The sequence below is a fragment of the Prionailurus viverrinus genome, chromosome C2 (genome assembly GCF_022837055.1).
Source record: "Prionailurus viverrinus isolate Anna chromosome C2, UM_Priviv_1.0, whole genome shotgun sequence".
NCBI classification, from domain to species: domain Eukaryota; kingdom Metazoa; phylum Chordata; class Mammalia; order Carnivora; family Felidae; genus Prionailurus; species Prionailurus viverrinus.
Genome location: NC_062569.1, coordinates 73,125,150 through 73,140,121, shown reverse-complemented (window position 1 = coordinate 73,140,121; position 14,972 = coordinate 73,125,150). Strand labels below are relative to the sequence as shown.

At 33.8% G+C, this 14,972-nt stretch overlaps 1 protein-coding gene across 6 annotated transcripts in view; it reads right to left on the bottom strand.

Annotated features, from left to right (window-relative positions):
* Window positions 1-3,750: 3,750 nt before the first annotated feature.
* Window positions 3,751-14,972, bottom strand: part of FXR1 (FMR1 autosomal homolog 1) — a 62,090-nt gene continuing 50,868 nt past the window's right edge. For 2 of the 6 annotated variants that reach the window (XM_047874230.1, XM_047874231.1), the window contains 4 exons: window positions 11,975-12,178; window positions 10,006-10,206; window positions 5,596-5,687; window positions 3,751-4,824 (listed from right to left, as the gene is read on the bottom strand). In XM_047874230.1, coding sequence (XP_047730186.1) covers window positions 4,654-4,824; window positions 5,596-5,687; window positions 10,006-10,206; window positions 11,975-12,178 — 668 coding nt within the window. In that variant the 3' untranslated portion in view covers window positions 3,751-4,653. Of the gene's footprint in view, window positions 4,825-5,595; window positions 5,688-8,275; window positions 8,371-9,206; window positions 9,288-10,005; window positions 10,207-11,974; window positions 12,179-14,972 lie in introns of those variants that run through there. The other 4 variants (XM_047874232.1, XM_047874233.1, XM_047874235.1 and 1 more) reach the window with 3 other exon arrangements.

Genomic DNA, 14,972 nt, shown 5'->3' with positions numbered 1-14,972 from the left:
TAGTACAAGTGCAATTAATGGCATGTCAAAAGTAATGTTTACATTCTTCTTTACAACCTGAAAATGGGCAGGTTGAAAATGAAGCTCAAACAGGTTGACACAAGCTCCAAGGCAATATAAATTGGTTTATCCACAAAAACTGTGGGAAATTTTTTGCAATACTCTCTAAATTTAAAAATGAGCAACTACTTTTGACAATGCAAGTAAAAAAGTTACAAAATTATTCACAGAATACCCCTGTAATTTCACCCCAAGAAAAATTTACCAATCACTGAAACAAATTTGGCAAGTTATTAACTAGTATACTAGGGAATAGTGGGGCTTTAGGACTGAGATCAGTGAAAAATAATCTTGCCCTTGCTTTTTGCTATCTTTAGACTGCACATGGCATAGTTGGAAATGTCTGGTTTAAGTACACAGAAACTCCCAATTCTATAAACCTATACCTGCAATTTTCAAATTACCAAAGAAGTAATACGCAAACCAAATGTATTGGTGGAGATCCTCTTAAAGAGAAAGCTACATGATAGTCTACACCTTATTTCAGTACTTGAAGTAGTAATATAGAAGGTACAGATGATTCTTTATAACGTGATCCGCTGATAACCTTTTAAAAAACAATATATTTCTGAGTGTATGTACATCTCTCACCACTAAGGGGTTTTCAGGATGATTAGACTCTTGGTTGATTTCTAGAGTAAAATGATCATACTTAAAAAATCATACATAAGAAAATGCCACGTTTGTAGGTCAAAAATGGTCAACTGTGGCAATCTCCTATATTTCAACATATTGGACTTTCAACGAGTGCAACTTCAAATTACTACCACTTGCCAAAATTTAACTATACATAGCAGACTGTTTGAGTTTCTGAAATAAAACCCAAATGCTATCAAAGGTTGTGACTACTATCCATTCAAGAAAGCTTTCTAATAAAGTTTAAAAAAGGAGTCCCCAAATTCACTATACCAGATGTCCTTATAAAAAACATAGGGGATCCTGGGAGGGGCCCCTGAGTGGCTTGGTCCATTGAGAGTCCCTTGATTTTCAATTCAGCTCAGGTCATGATCCCAAGAGCAGAGCCTGCTTGGGATTCTCTCTCTCTGCCCCTCCCCTGCCTGCGTGTGCACTCTCTCAAAAGAAAAAAGGTATAGGTGATCCAAACCATAATAGCAGAGGTAGGAAACTCAGTGAGGATTCACACCATCCTTTTATCTTTTGGAATAATGCCAAACACAGAGATCCAGTTCAATCCAAATTCCTTAAAGCCTTCTAGAAAATCCAAGTGTAAAAGTAATTTACCTTTACTCTCCAATAATCACCAGTACAGGGCTTAATGCATTACAATCAGGTTTTCCATTCATCTGTCCTTCCTTAGATTAAAAGCTTTATTGTAGGCATAGCCTATGAGAAAACTAGGTTGATTTCAACCTCAAGAAAATGCAAATCTGTGTGAAGTTGTATCTGGTATTATTATCCAATCAAAGTGCAACACTGTTAATATGCCAACTCCGCAGAGACCTCTCTCAAATTACAAATCAGATTTCTAGCAAATAACAGCTACAAAAATACCCGATGTTAGCATCGAGGTGATGGATCCAGGCTACTAAAGAATGGCTGACATGGAGATCCAGAAAACAATAAAATACCAGCTACTTTTGCCTCTTCCTCAGTAACTTATTAGTGTTTCTGCTCTTAGATATTTTACTTCCCTACGTGTACCTGTATTTGTTTTGCACAACTATTTAGGCAACTTCCCTCAGTCTTGTTCTAAAGAATGTCTGAGGTTTTCACGAACAGTTCGATGTCCTGCTTCTCTTAACTCCACATTAAAATACACAAAACGACTTAAAAATTGGTGTATTCTTAGTACAATTTTACCAAAGGTGACTGTTTTACCAAAGGTGATTGATCTATCAACAAAGACCCATACACACCATTTTGCAAGTTTTAGGCCCACTGAAGGCTTTAAAAAGGTGATTCCATGGGCGCTTGGCTCACTCAGTTGGTAGAGTATGCAACTCCATCTCAGGATTGTGAATTTGAGCCACACGTCCAATGTAGACATTACTTAAAATCTTTAAAAAATAATGAAAAGGTAATGCCAAACCCAAGATCCTAGGCTTGCCAAAGTTTCAGGAAAAGATTTTTATCCCCACATAATCTTAATAAGCTTCCAGATGTGATTTCACATAAGTATACTGAAATATGGGGATTGCACAAGACATTTGGGCTTTTCTGTTGAGTGTCTTTTAGCATGGCCTAACTTAGCAGTAAGTTTTCCCAGAGCAACATCTCACTTAACTGGTGTAGTAGCCAAAAAAACATACATCCCTCTCAAATAATCTGGTGGGCTACCTAATCACCAACAGCTACCGCCTTTGGGGAATAGGCTTTTTTGAATCAGAGTATACGGTATTTACCCAAGAAAAGACTCATGGTTCTGCAGTACAGAAGATGCTGGGTTTAGTCACTTGTAAATAATGAAATCTTGATACTAATTTCCTAGAATGTGGTTATTCTGAACAACTGCTTGTACAATACCCACTTTCTAAGATGGTTTTAGGTTACCTTCTCAGTGAAACAATCTTTATGGCAGAAGAATCTTAGTGAATCTATTGTACATGGAAGAAAATGAAAAATCATTTTTTTCTTTACATCGTATTTACCACTTTGGGGATTAATGAAAATTCTCTTAACTTGTAATTAATCTGTAACCCTGTTACTCTAGACAAGAATTAAAAGGCCAACAGTTTTACTTCTTTTGATGGTTAAAAAAGACATCTGTGGGTTAAGTTTTTTTTAAAACTCAGGATATGATTTGATACTGTTATTCAAAATCCAAGGATTGCACTATTCATACCACACCTTACTTATAAATTCTATTATTAGGATTTTAGGGAAATGCAGTTAATGCCATCACATGTTAACCTCAGTGATAATAAACGTGAGGTCTAGGGTTATATGTACACTGACCTGACAATTATTACATTTTTAGCAATACCTTGAAATGTCTTTCAGCCATTATAAATTAACTAAAACCACTTAACAGTTTTATGCACATAACAAATTAACACAAATTATGCACATAAAAAACACTTTCAAACATCAAGTGACAGAAAGGGCTGTCTTTCTTGCTCAGTGGTCTATATATATACCACTATAGAAAAAAATCCTCCAGTAAATCCACAATTATCTGATATGACCTCACAATTATCTGCATAATTATATCATTATTACTCTTTGAAACACTTTATGTGAAGTCTTCATCTTCCTAAAATTAAGTAATGTGGCTAAAATATATACAAAAAATACAATCATTAGTTTGACAATCTTCAAAATTATTTCCTTGAGAATCAAAAACCAAGTTCATGGTCTACCTCTTAAAAATTGCTCACCATTCTGATTTATAAAAATATTTTTTAGTAAATTATCAAAGGCCAAAGTAAAATTCTGCATTTTATCCCACTGCCTTCCAAAAGTTGCCTTTGAGTAGATTATAAAACTTTTCCTAATTATTAAATGTATGACCAATTCCCTAAGCCAATCTATTCTAACAGACTAAATTTTAAGCTTTCAGAGGTTTCATTACAAAATAATTAACTCATCAATTAATATTTTTATACTATTTATGAGCAAGTAATGCTTTTTTAAAAGCAATTAGGATAACTATTCTAGGCCTATTACTAGTTCCAACTACTATGCTATAAAAAGTATACTGGTATAAAAAGTAGAAAGTTAAAAATCAGCAAATGGAAGATCAAAGTTTATTTACTACCTGCATACAAAAACATATTGCACATCAAACAACCAAAATCAAAAAAAAAAAAAAAAGGAAAAAAGAAAAAGAAAAAAAGGAAAAGAAAAAGAAAAAAAGGAAAAGATACTCTACTGAAGACTAACATGTACTTTTATACAGAATAAACCTGGAAATTGATCTTTTCAGTAGTTCAGGTTATCTCTGAAATGGACATGACTAATTCAGCTTAGTGTTTTAACTAAAGCTATGTTTGATTTTTAAATACTGTACACTTTAATAAATAAACCAAACAAAGCCTCAATGTAGAACAGTCACTGCCAATATCACCCAGTGTCCCTGCAGATGAGAGTTTAACAAATGTATTCCAGTGGTCTGCAGATTTTCCTCAACATACAGCATTTAAAAAACACATTAAAACAGACCAGTTTCCAGACTAAACTAATGAAGAATTACAATTCAGTGCAAAATATTTTAGACTGCATTTCATTCTAGTTTTCCTCAGGTGAAGAAGTGGTTGCATATTATTAAAAATGTAACAAAAGCAGCTAATGCTTTCATAAAGAATATTACGTTAGGGATCCCACCCCACCCTCCTCCCCCCATCTCTGCCATATTTTGAAAACAAAATAACATTTCCTATAGCCAGCAACTTTTTTTAATGTTACATATACTATTCTCAAGGCACATCTGATGATATATTTTATAACACAGTAGGTGTCAAAGTATGTTTAACATATGATTTCTTCAGGATCCCTCCCCTTTCTGAATTCCAAATGGAGGAACTGAAAGTGCGATGTAAAGACTGGCGATCCATATTCTATCTTTGGCAAGCTTGTACAAGCACTATTGTAAAATGTAATGTAAAAGAACTGTAAACTAGGAACTTCTTCAGTTTATGAAACACCATTCAGGACTGCTGCTTCTTGAGTGTTTTCTTCTTTTAAGGTATTAATCTTTTCTTCTCCTGGAGTACGCTGTAGCTTAGAAATTTCATCGCCAGAAGCACTAGTTGGGCCATTTATTGCCTTTTCTGAAGGACCATGCTCTTCAATCACATCTTTTGCCTGCCAAAGGGAGACAACTTTTTCAACTTCTTTATAAATGAAATCTATAGCTGAGGAGGAAAACAGCTATATAAACATTAGCTAATAAATCATTTCAGTTTCACATACGACATTGGATCAAAGAATTAAAATGTTCTTAAAAGTTTCAAAGCATATACCAATGTATTCCACCTCTACTGGTCTTTCAACTCTATCTCTAGTACCTAGCAGTCCTTAACAACAGGAAGAATCTGGACTTGTTTACTGAAAACTTGAACCTAATTTAATTTTAACCACTGGAAAGCTCACCATGTAAAAGATATAAGGTTAATACCCTAAGCAAATAATGCCTATTTTACTCACCTTTACATTTCACATCTGTTAAAGCATTTAAAAGACTTGACACTTAAAGAGGTCTATAGCTATCACTGAGAAGAGATATATATAGCCTACTGCTCCCCAAATTAAGCCAATAGTCTCTGTCCAATATCTTTGGATAGAATGAATTTTACAAATGCTATTTGGAATTCTAAATGAAAAGTATTCCAGGCTCAAGCATGCATATCTTCAGTTACCTGGGGCCAAGAACAAAACAAAGAGTAGTCTTTAAAATATTATTTGTCTAGTTGGGGAAACAAGTGATCATACAATAAGATAAGAAGTAAACATAAAGCTAAACCATACCAAAAAAAATAATAAAATAATAAAATAATAAAAAACAAAAACAAAAACAAAAAAAAAAACAGAAACAAAAACCAAACCAACAAAACCTACAGGTTAAATTCTCCTTACCATTTCTTTCTTGTTTTTAGCCAAAGTTTCCCTTGGGATGTTTCTTTGTCTGCTCTGAGACTCAGCTCTAGAAATATAATCTGCAACTGTGACTGTTGAAGATGAGAAAAAAATTACAGGTGTTGAAAAAATATTTCTAAAGTTTATTTATGGATAAAGAGTAATTTTACTTTTAAAATAAACTGACGGTGGGTAACCCAATTTCAAAATTTTAAGCTGGGTACCACCTCCAACCAAAAACAAAGCTTGAAAAATGTGCCTGTGATTTAGTGCTGACAATAGAAAATTCCAAGCTGGAGATCAAGGAAGCCTAGATTTAAGTCAGCTTTCTTAAGAATCCAGCCATTGCTTCTGGTTGACTCCACGGTTGGGATAAAGTTTGATATAGAAATCCACAACCAAGAATAGGAAATGCAGCATTCTCAGCCCAGTGTTTGCAATTCTCAGTGGGGAAAAAATGGGGCACATTTGGTGCAAATCACGGTGTGCTATACTTCACCAGAGATATAAAAGATGTACTCATATATTAGTTGTTTTTGTTTTTTTGTTTTTTTTTTAAGTACAAGATATCCAAGTGTGGTATTTTACAGTCCTTCTTTTAACATTTCACACTAGAAACCATTGTGAGTGATCTAAAATAAAAAACTACAAGCAAACTAAAGATGGCAGACCATCACCCTAAAAACGTGGACATTAATTCTGGTGGGGAAAAGGGCCGCCATTAATTCTGTAACAATCCCTTCCCTGCTTCAATAATCTTTCAAGGGACTAACTGAAGTGTTATGTGTGTTTGCAAGGAAGTGGATGGCAATAGTGACATAAGAAAAAGACTAACAGAAGCTAACACCCTTCTGCCAACCCAAGTGGAAAAAAATGATCTCTGTTCTACAGGTACTCTGGCCTCACTTTACACCTCAACCCTTTCTCTTTAGGACTTTATAGCTTAGAATTTACTGATTTGAAGAAATGTCAAAATGATTGCTCTCTTTCAAAGAATTATTTTCTCCCAGAAACTGGTGACGAAAATCTCTGATTATGTGAAATACAAGGTATTTTAAATTACAGGATGAGAGCAGGTTTATGTAAAGAATGAAAACTTCAAGTAAATTTTAAATTATTTATTTAAAGTCACTAGGGGAGAAATGGTCAGTCCATTAGTTTCAAATTATATGAAAATAAATCATTTTGATAAAATAAGAAAGCTGGATGGTATTTACAATTCACTTTTTTTGTGATCACAAATTAACATAATCCTTTTATAAGATCCAAGAACGTTCTGAAACTACTAATCTTTTTAAATCTCAAAAAACCACTTAATTCAGAATGCAAATCATTTATTAGAAACAGCACTAAATAAAAGACGTTTCCTGTCTAAAACTGCCTCTTGTCTTCCAAATTGTAAGAAACTCACTGTGCTCATTTTGAAGCTTTTAAAATCATTTAAATCCACTGTTAATTTATAAAAACATTTAGTAATAGTTTCCACAATTAAGAAGAGGAATACTATCAAGTCCATTTCATTATTATGTACACATATATGGTGGCAAAAACATTCTAGAAATGATTCTAGTTTGTGTAACACCTTCATGAATTCATTCTGTTTCCATAGTTCAACCCTTAGTGGCACCCGGAAGAACTCAGCTACTTGGAAACCCTTCTGCATAGACAGACATATTGCTAACTTTGAGTATGTGACAATTGTTAGAACCCTTCATCCACTATGCACACACACAGAATAATATACTTTTTTGATATGGGTATCAACATTAGAGGCACATAGCTGGAAAGGTAAAAACTTACCAGTGCCCCTCCCCCATAAAGGGAGGTACAACTAAAAACAAACTCAATTGACTCAAAACCTGTTTATAGCTAGTCTTTACAATACTAGCCACTTAAAAGGTCAATGAAGATTAATTAATAATTAGAAAAAAAGATAGGCAATTTGTGCAGCATAATTTGGACTGTAGAATTTTCTAAGTGGTCTAAGTAAACCAACTTGACACAAGTGTTATAATCACATTCTTATTAGTAAGGAATATTCACTGCTTAATTTATACTAAAAACAAGAAATCTTGAGCAAATGAGAATAAATTAAATTATATAAGGGAATGTTGACATTTTAGGAGGCTACTTTCCTAGAAGCACTGCCAGGGGCAAGGAGAAAATGATGTGCCTGTTCCATTAATCCTATCTTGGGGGGCTGGGGGGGGGGGCTTTTAACAGTTTTTTAGGGGGAGGCGGCGGAAAGGCAGGCTAGGGAACAAGAATTTCTAGGAAAAGTGGCAATCCAAAGAACAGAGTAAAATAGGAATAAATGCACTATAGAACACAAACCATATTACTGGACACCCCAAACTACTCAATTTTCAATTAATATCATACAGAAAAATCTGCCTCTTCCTTAACACCACTATGTTTTTGATGTCCACTGACTTAATAAACCACCATCTAGTTAAAAAATTATGTTATATGTTAAACCCACAATGTAGCTTGAATTTTCTTATTTATAAACTATGGCCAGAAAGTACTGTATTCACCACTGTGCCAACTTTAAAGAACAAAATAAATATGATCGCTTGATCTAAAGAATATTTCTAACACTACAGAGAGAAGAGAAAGGAAAACAATAAAAAAAAACTTGGTGGAAACTTTCTATTTTGACAATATTAAATTCCTTTTAAATTTACAACTACCTTTAAAACACGGACTTTTCTTCAAGAATGGAACTAACACCTTTAAAACCAGTTTTCCCAAATGTCTCTGCAACCACTAAACCTAAAATATTAAAGATACTTGAATTTACATTCTGTATTTGGGGAATACACACCCAAAAATTTGCTTTTGTAAAGAATGCAGAAAATGATTAGTTCAAAAGGGGTTTATTTTTGGTGCACACATTTTCTTCATTGTGAATATACACGTGATTCTCTGTACACAGAAAACGGAATTATGTTCAAAATAATATAGACACAGCAAACAAGTTTCTTTGAAGTTACTAAAAATTATGTCTACTTAAATTAACATTCTAAAACTAAGTAAGTACTATTAATTTGAATAGTTAGTAGGTGTAAGGGAAAAGGCATCACACTACAGTAAACAAACAAAACATAACATGCATTCCTCTTATTAGAAAAAAGACACTTTCAAGTATTTTTCTCATTTATGCTTTTTTTTAACTGTGGGTATTTACAATTCCCACAAAAATGAGGTGCTGAATCCAGATATAGTGAGCAGCACCATGCAAAAGTTGCCCAGTTTTGCCAATCAACCTCAACCACAATCTACAACATAGTCCCTGGGATGGCAGGCCCCAATTCAAGTATGAAGAATCTGCCAAGTGGACAAAATAATGGTCTTCTCAATAGTATTTCCATGTAAAAAAATTAAAACACAACATTAGTTCAATTAGACAGGTTACTAAACATTTACGAAGTGAAGGAAGAATGCATTTTAGTAGTCTTATTAGTTGAGAAAACAATTTATGTAATGCACATCTTGAATGTATATGCACACATGTGTACATGTAAGTATAATATATTTAGAAAGCAGACACATGACATTTTTTTCATGCTTGTGACCTGGTGTTGTCAACAGGTCCACTCAAAAGTTACCTGGCTGTCTATCTTCTGCCTGACCCCTGAAACGACGCCTGCGGCTACGATTGCGTCGCTGGGGTTTTTTTTCACTATCATCTGTAATTGCAAAGTTTACCATGAACTATTCTGACAAAAACAAAAAACAAAATAAAAAAAAACTTCTTTCCTTCAAAGATTTAAGAAAAGCGAGAGAGAACCTTTTAATTAAACAGGGAAGATAAAACGACATACATTACTGACAGGAAAATAATTTTGTAGTTTTAACCATTTCAAATAGATTAAAAATGGAATTACCATCTGGAAAGTAAGAGGGTTTTAACTCTTAATTGAACAAACTGAAAGACTTAATTTAAATTACCATGATTCAGGAATAAAGTCTTCCTTTCCAATACAATTTAGTTTTTAGCAAAGTTAATAACATTTTAGCCCTTTGAAAGTTAATGCCTACTCAATATACATACCTTCACTAATGTCATCATAATAATTTCTAAAGAAGCAAGCAGAAAGCCCAATTTTGGTTTATGAACAGTAAGAGTATTAAGTGCCTTGCAGTTTGAATATTTATATTGATTTAATGGCATCAAAGGGCACTTTTAATAAACACTTTCAAGTTTCAAATAATTTGGCTATATAAATCTGAAAACCAGACATTTCAGACAGATACAAAGCTATCTACCTTGTTTGAATTGAAGTAAACACTAAGAAAACTTCAGTATGTGAATTGCATTAAGTTTGGGTTTGGTTTTGTTTTTGTCTTTTGAAAAAAGCATCATACATTAACAATAGACAATCTTTTCCCTAAGTGCTTACATACCTAGCCCATTTTCGTTAACTGAAGCTGTATCAGATTCAGTCATCCCATCCATCAGAACAGCATCTTCATCAGTCCTTCGTCTACGAGACCGCCTACGACGGTTAGTACTGTGATGAGATTCGCTGGCATCAGTGTCTGCAGTCTGATCAGATTCTGTATTATCAAGTAAGCTGTATGGATTGCTGTCTGGATCTTTGAGCACTATATGCATGTCAGAGGCAAGAAATATTCGTTTAAGAGAGCTGCAGTCATTAGAAATGCTTTGATCTATATTGAACTACATCTACAATTCTCCCCCTATATTCCATATTCAAAAAAAATGTTTCCTGTATGACTATTTTTCCTGGAAAGTAATATGAAGAACTTTAAATGGCAATGAAAAATTAAAGCAGAAGATGAGCAAACACCCTCACCTTCCTACCACTTCTCTTTGACTTGTTTTGAACATGTATTAGAAAACAGTATATTATTACTTGCTATTTTTGACATTCACATACTTAGCTAGTCCTACCCAGAAGCTAGAGAAATGAAAAGTGGAGAGACATAAATACACAATTTTGTCCCCTTTACCAAGTTCAAGGAGTCAGCTGCTTCTTTGTGCTAATGTTAATGTGCTATACCCAAGTAAATCACAACACCTGCATTCCATGGCATAATAGAAATGTTACTAAACTGAAGCAATCAAAACAAGTCTATACAAAAAAAATCAAACTAAGAAGGTTCAAATTCTAACTGGTTATAGGAAAATATAAAGTTGACTAGTACTCCCATCTCCAGAAACAAAGAATGAAGGTGGGGTAAAGTAGGGTGAGGGTGAGAAAGGGAAAGTTTTAAGATATAATCATAAGGAAAAAAATACCCATCTTACCTATGTGCATTTATTGCCTCCACCAATCAAATTATAGAAGAAATTCACCTAATCACGATTTTTCCTTTCTAAGTTTCCGTAACAGCTAGCAAGCTAGCATCTTTGCAAAAGACACTAAGTTTATCCATTAATCATAAGCACTAGGTAAAGTACATTTATTGTGCAATTCAGCATACTACAATTTTACAAACCTTGGTAATAGTGAGCAATGTAGTAAAATATAAAAGTATTTCCCTAAAAGCCTGTAAAATAAACTTAGGGCTCAAAGAAGATCACTGGAACCGGAGTACCTTTTAAAAATTGTGTGATTTGTTCCAGTTTTTTGTTGTTGGTAAGCAAGTCTGGTATATATTTAATTATATATATGTATGTTCTATAACATTTAAAATACCATATAAACTTTCACGAGGTATATATATACATTAAGAAAACATGGTTTTCTTAAAGTGGTATACAATAAAGATACGTTAAGGCTGTATCTATGACATAATCTAGTTCACACATCTCTAATGATTCTGTCCCCCAGCCCATTAAACTAACCAAAAACATTCTCGCAACTCCTACCAAAAAAAAAAAAAAAAAAAAAGGGAAGGAAGAAAAAGACAAAGGTGCTCATGCATCTCAGTTCTCAGTCTTCTATACAGCTCAATTCCTCAAACAACACAAAAATTTTTAAATTTCACAATTCTTCCCTGTTCCCAAAATCGTACATAGTGCAGCAAAAGTTCTCAGTTGATTTTCAACATTAAGAATATTTAGTATTACATAACTTAGATCTCTCTTTGCATTAGAATTTTCTGGGTCTGGCAAACAGAAATATAGAACCCAAAAATTCTAGCGGGAAAAAAAAAACATTCTAATTAATTATGTAAGCCCCCCAAAACTAGAGAAATCTTTGACCACTGAAACAGAATCAGCCAACCAAAATTTCTGACTGGAAAATTCTAGCTAAACCTTCACTGAGAAACACTCTCCAAGGTTTCTCCTTATCATATGCTCCACTACCTTCCTCAGCGAGAAGACACTTGGGGAATGAATTAACTTGTACAAGGTTATACTGTTTACAAAATAAGGATGCTGACATAGTATATAAAAGACTACCAGAACTGATGGAGGATTTGCCACCACGTGGTCCACCACGACCTCGACCCCCTGAAACACTTCTCCCTCTTCCTCCTGGGCGTCTCCTACTGTCACGCTGATGTCGGCTCTCTCGATCATCTTCTCCTGCCAATGACCAATCACTCAGCTCGTCTTTACGCTCAGATTCTGTTTCAGAGGGGTTAGACAGCTCAGAGTTTGTACCTTGGGAAAGAGAACATAAGCCAATTAGATTCTTGATATTTTTAAAAAAGGGAAAATAAGGAGTGAAACTTTCCAAAATTATTTCCTACAAATTATTTTAATCACCCTATTAATTGGCTGATTCAAAGGAAGCTAAATTAAAATTAATGTGAAATTTACTAAGTAATAATCAAATATAATATTATACTAATAATATAAGATCTACTAGTGGGAGATTAAAAATTGGTTTAGATATACTATAACTTGGTAATTATACTTAGCAGAGATTTGTTTCCATGAATACAGAAAATAAATATTAAAACAAGCAAAAAAAAAAAAAACTGGTTTAGATGTGCAGAAATACAGCCAATATAGTATTACAGCAAAGACACAAAACATTACATAGATAATGCAAATGCAGTTAGTATCTGGAAATAATCAAAAAAAAAAAAAAAAAACTTGCCCACTTTTAGGTTTTAGTATAATGAAATAACCGCTATTATATTTTAAAGCAAATTTAATCATATTCAGAAAAACGAATAGTTTAATTGTACAATGGTATTCTACCATTATTTTATTGATTCTAGGAAGCACACTATTTCACACTTTAACATCTCTGAAATCACAGTGTTTCTCATAATTGATAGTGTCTTATAAATTGTGAGTGTATCTTTAGTGGTTGTACATAAAACAATTACATTTTACGAACAGTGGCTTAAATTAGAATACACTATTTGAAATTACAGAATAAATTTTAAGAATGTTACTGAGAAGACGACTTTAACCTGACAGAAAAATTTATCATGACTCTAAGAGTTTACAGACGATTTCTAAGGTTCCAGTGACCTATTTTAATAGTGATCTTTTAAAAATTTAAACATTGCAAAGATTCTATAAAAGCCTGCAATATCATTATCATTATATCACAATTATGTGTTAGATTTAGATGACTCAATCACTACAATACTCATTTCCACTTCTATTCTTTGTTAATTCTGGGATGCCACTTCCATCCCTCCCTTTTATATCAAATATCCAAATAGATCTCTCCTTGAGAGCCCAGTTCAATTTGTAGTTTCAGACCAATTTAACTGAAAAGACTCCTCCCCTCCTCTTATTTCCTTAAAAGTAACATGTATCTATCATGCAATGCTGTCATGTGTAGTTTTCTATTTTTTTCCCTTTGGATTTACATCTCCCTTGGCCTATGGTAGAGCTTTCTTCTACCTCTAAATGCCCTCCCACACCTAACAATGTGCACAACAATTCTCTGTTAAAGCAATCTGCTGCATGACTTTGATATTCATTTGCTCATCTCCCAAATAAAAGTGATTCCATGATAAACCACAAGTTCCCTAGAGTTAAACCCCAGTCATTTGATGATGGAAGTAAAATGTAAGAATTCTTCAGATGCACAACAGTAAGGTACCCACAATAAAACTTAACAAATGAAGAGGCCTAACAATTTCCTTTCTCCTTTAAAGAAAATTCTTCAACATTCATCTTTTTTTCTCCACTTGACATTAAATATGGATGTAACCAGTCAATGATATAAGAATGACTTAGTTGGAACTTTTATAAAAAATACAGCAAGTTTCTAGTATTTACACTCAAGTGTGTTTATTAGGAACGAGAATCTCACAAAAGAGAATGTCTCTCCCAAACACTTATTTATCCAAATGACAAAAAAGAATTTATTAACTGATGTCACGGTTTTGTTGGAGTAAGGGCAATTTATCATTTCATGAGTAGTGAAAACATCCTTTGGAATGTATCTGAATTTATTGACAAACCTATGCACTGCCTGAAAACATTACCAAAATCTGAAGATAAGTAATCTCGTTTTTTAAATTTTTACAAAGTCCCTATTGAAGTCTCTCTAGAAATACAGTGTATTTAACTCAATGTCACAAGCAAGGGAATTCCTACTAAAGTTTAACCTAAATCTAATATTCACAGGAGTGCTGATACATAGGGGCACATGTACCCCAATGTTTACAGCAGCACTTTCAACAATAGCTAAATTATGGAAGGAGCCTAAATGTCCATCAAGTGATGAATGGATAAAGAAGATGTAGTTTATATATACAATGGAATACTACTTGGAAATGAGAAAGAATGAAATCTGGCCATTTGCAGCAACATGGATAGAACTGGAGGGTATTATGCTAAGTGAAACAAGTCAGAGAAGGACAGATACATGTTTTCACTTATATGCGGATCTTGAGAAACTTAACAGAAGTCCATGGGGAGAGGGAAGGGGGAAAAAATAGTTACAGAGAGGGAGGGCAGCAAACCACAAGAGACTCTTAAATACAGAGAACAAACTGAAGGTGGATGGGTGGGGAAGAGGGGAAAAAGAGTGCTGGGCACTGAGGAGGGCACTTGTTAGGATGAGCACTGGGTGTTGTATAAAAGCCAATTTGACAATAAATTATAGTAATAAAAAAATATAGTATTCAAAAGACTTAAGGGGGAGTGGTCTAAATCATAAATACATTTCAGTAGATAAGACAGATACCGAAGTCAAAAACAAAAATGACTAATGAATTGGCTAGTGCTTTTGCTTTATTCATATTAAATAAAGCTTAAACGTTTCTGGGATGGCAAAAAGAACTTTGCAGATGTGATAAGGTTAAGGATACTGAGGTGGGGAGATTATCCAGGTGAGGCCAAACTAAACGAGTGGATCTCAGCTACAGAGAACCAGAGACAGAGCAGCAGAACTCTACAGTCACTGGCTTTACAAAACAGACAAAGAGGGGGTCAGAAGCTGGAAATATCAAGGGAACAGATTCTAACCTGGAGCCTCAAG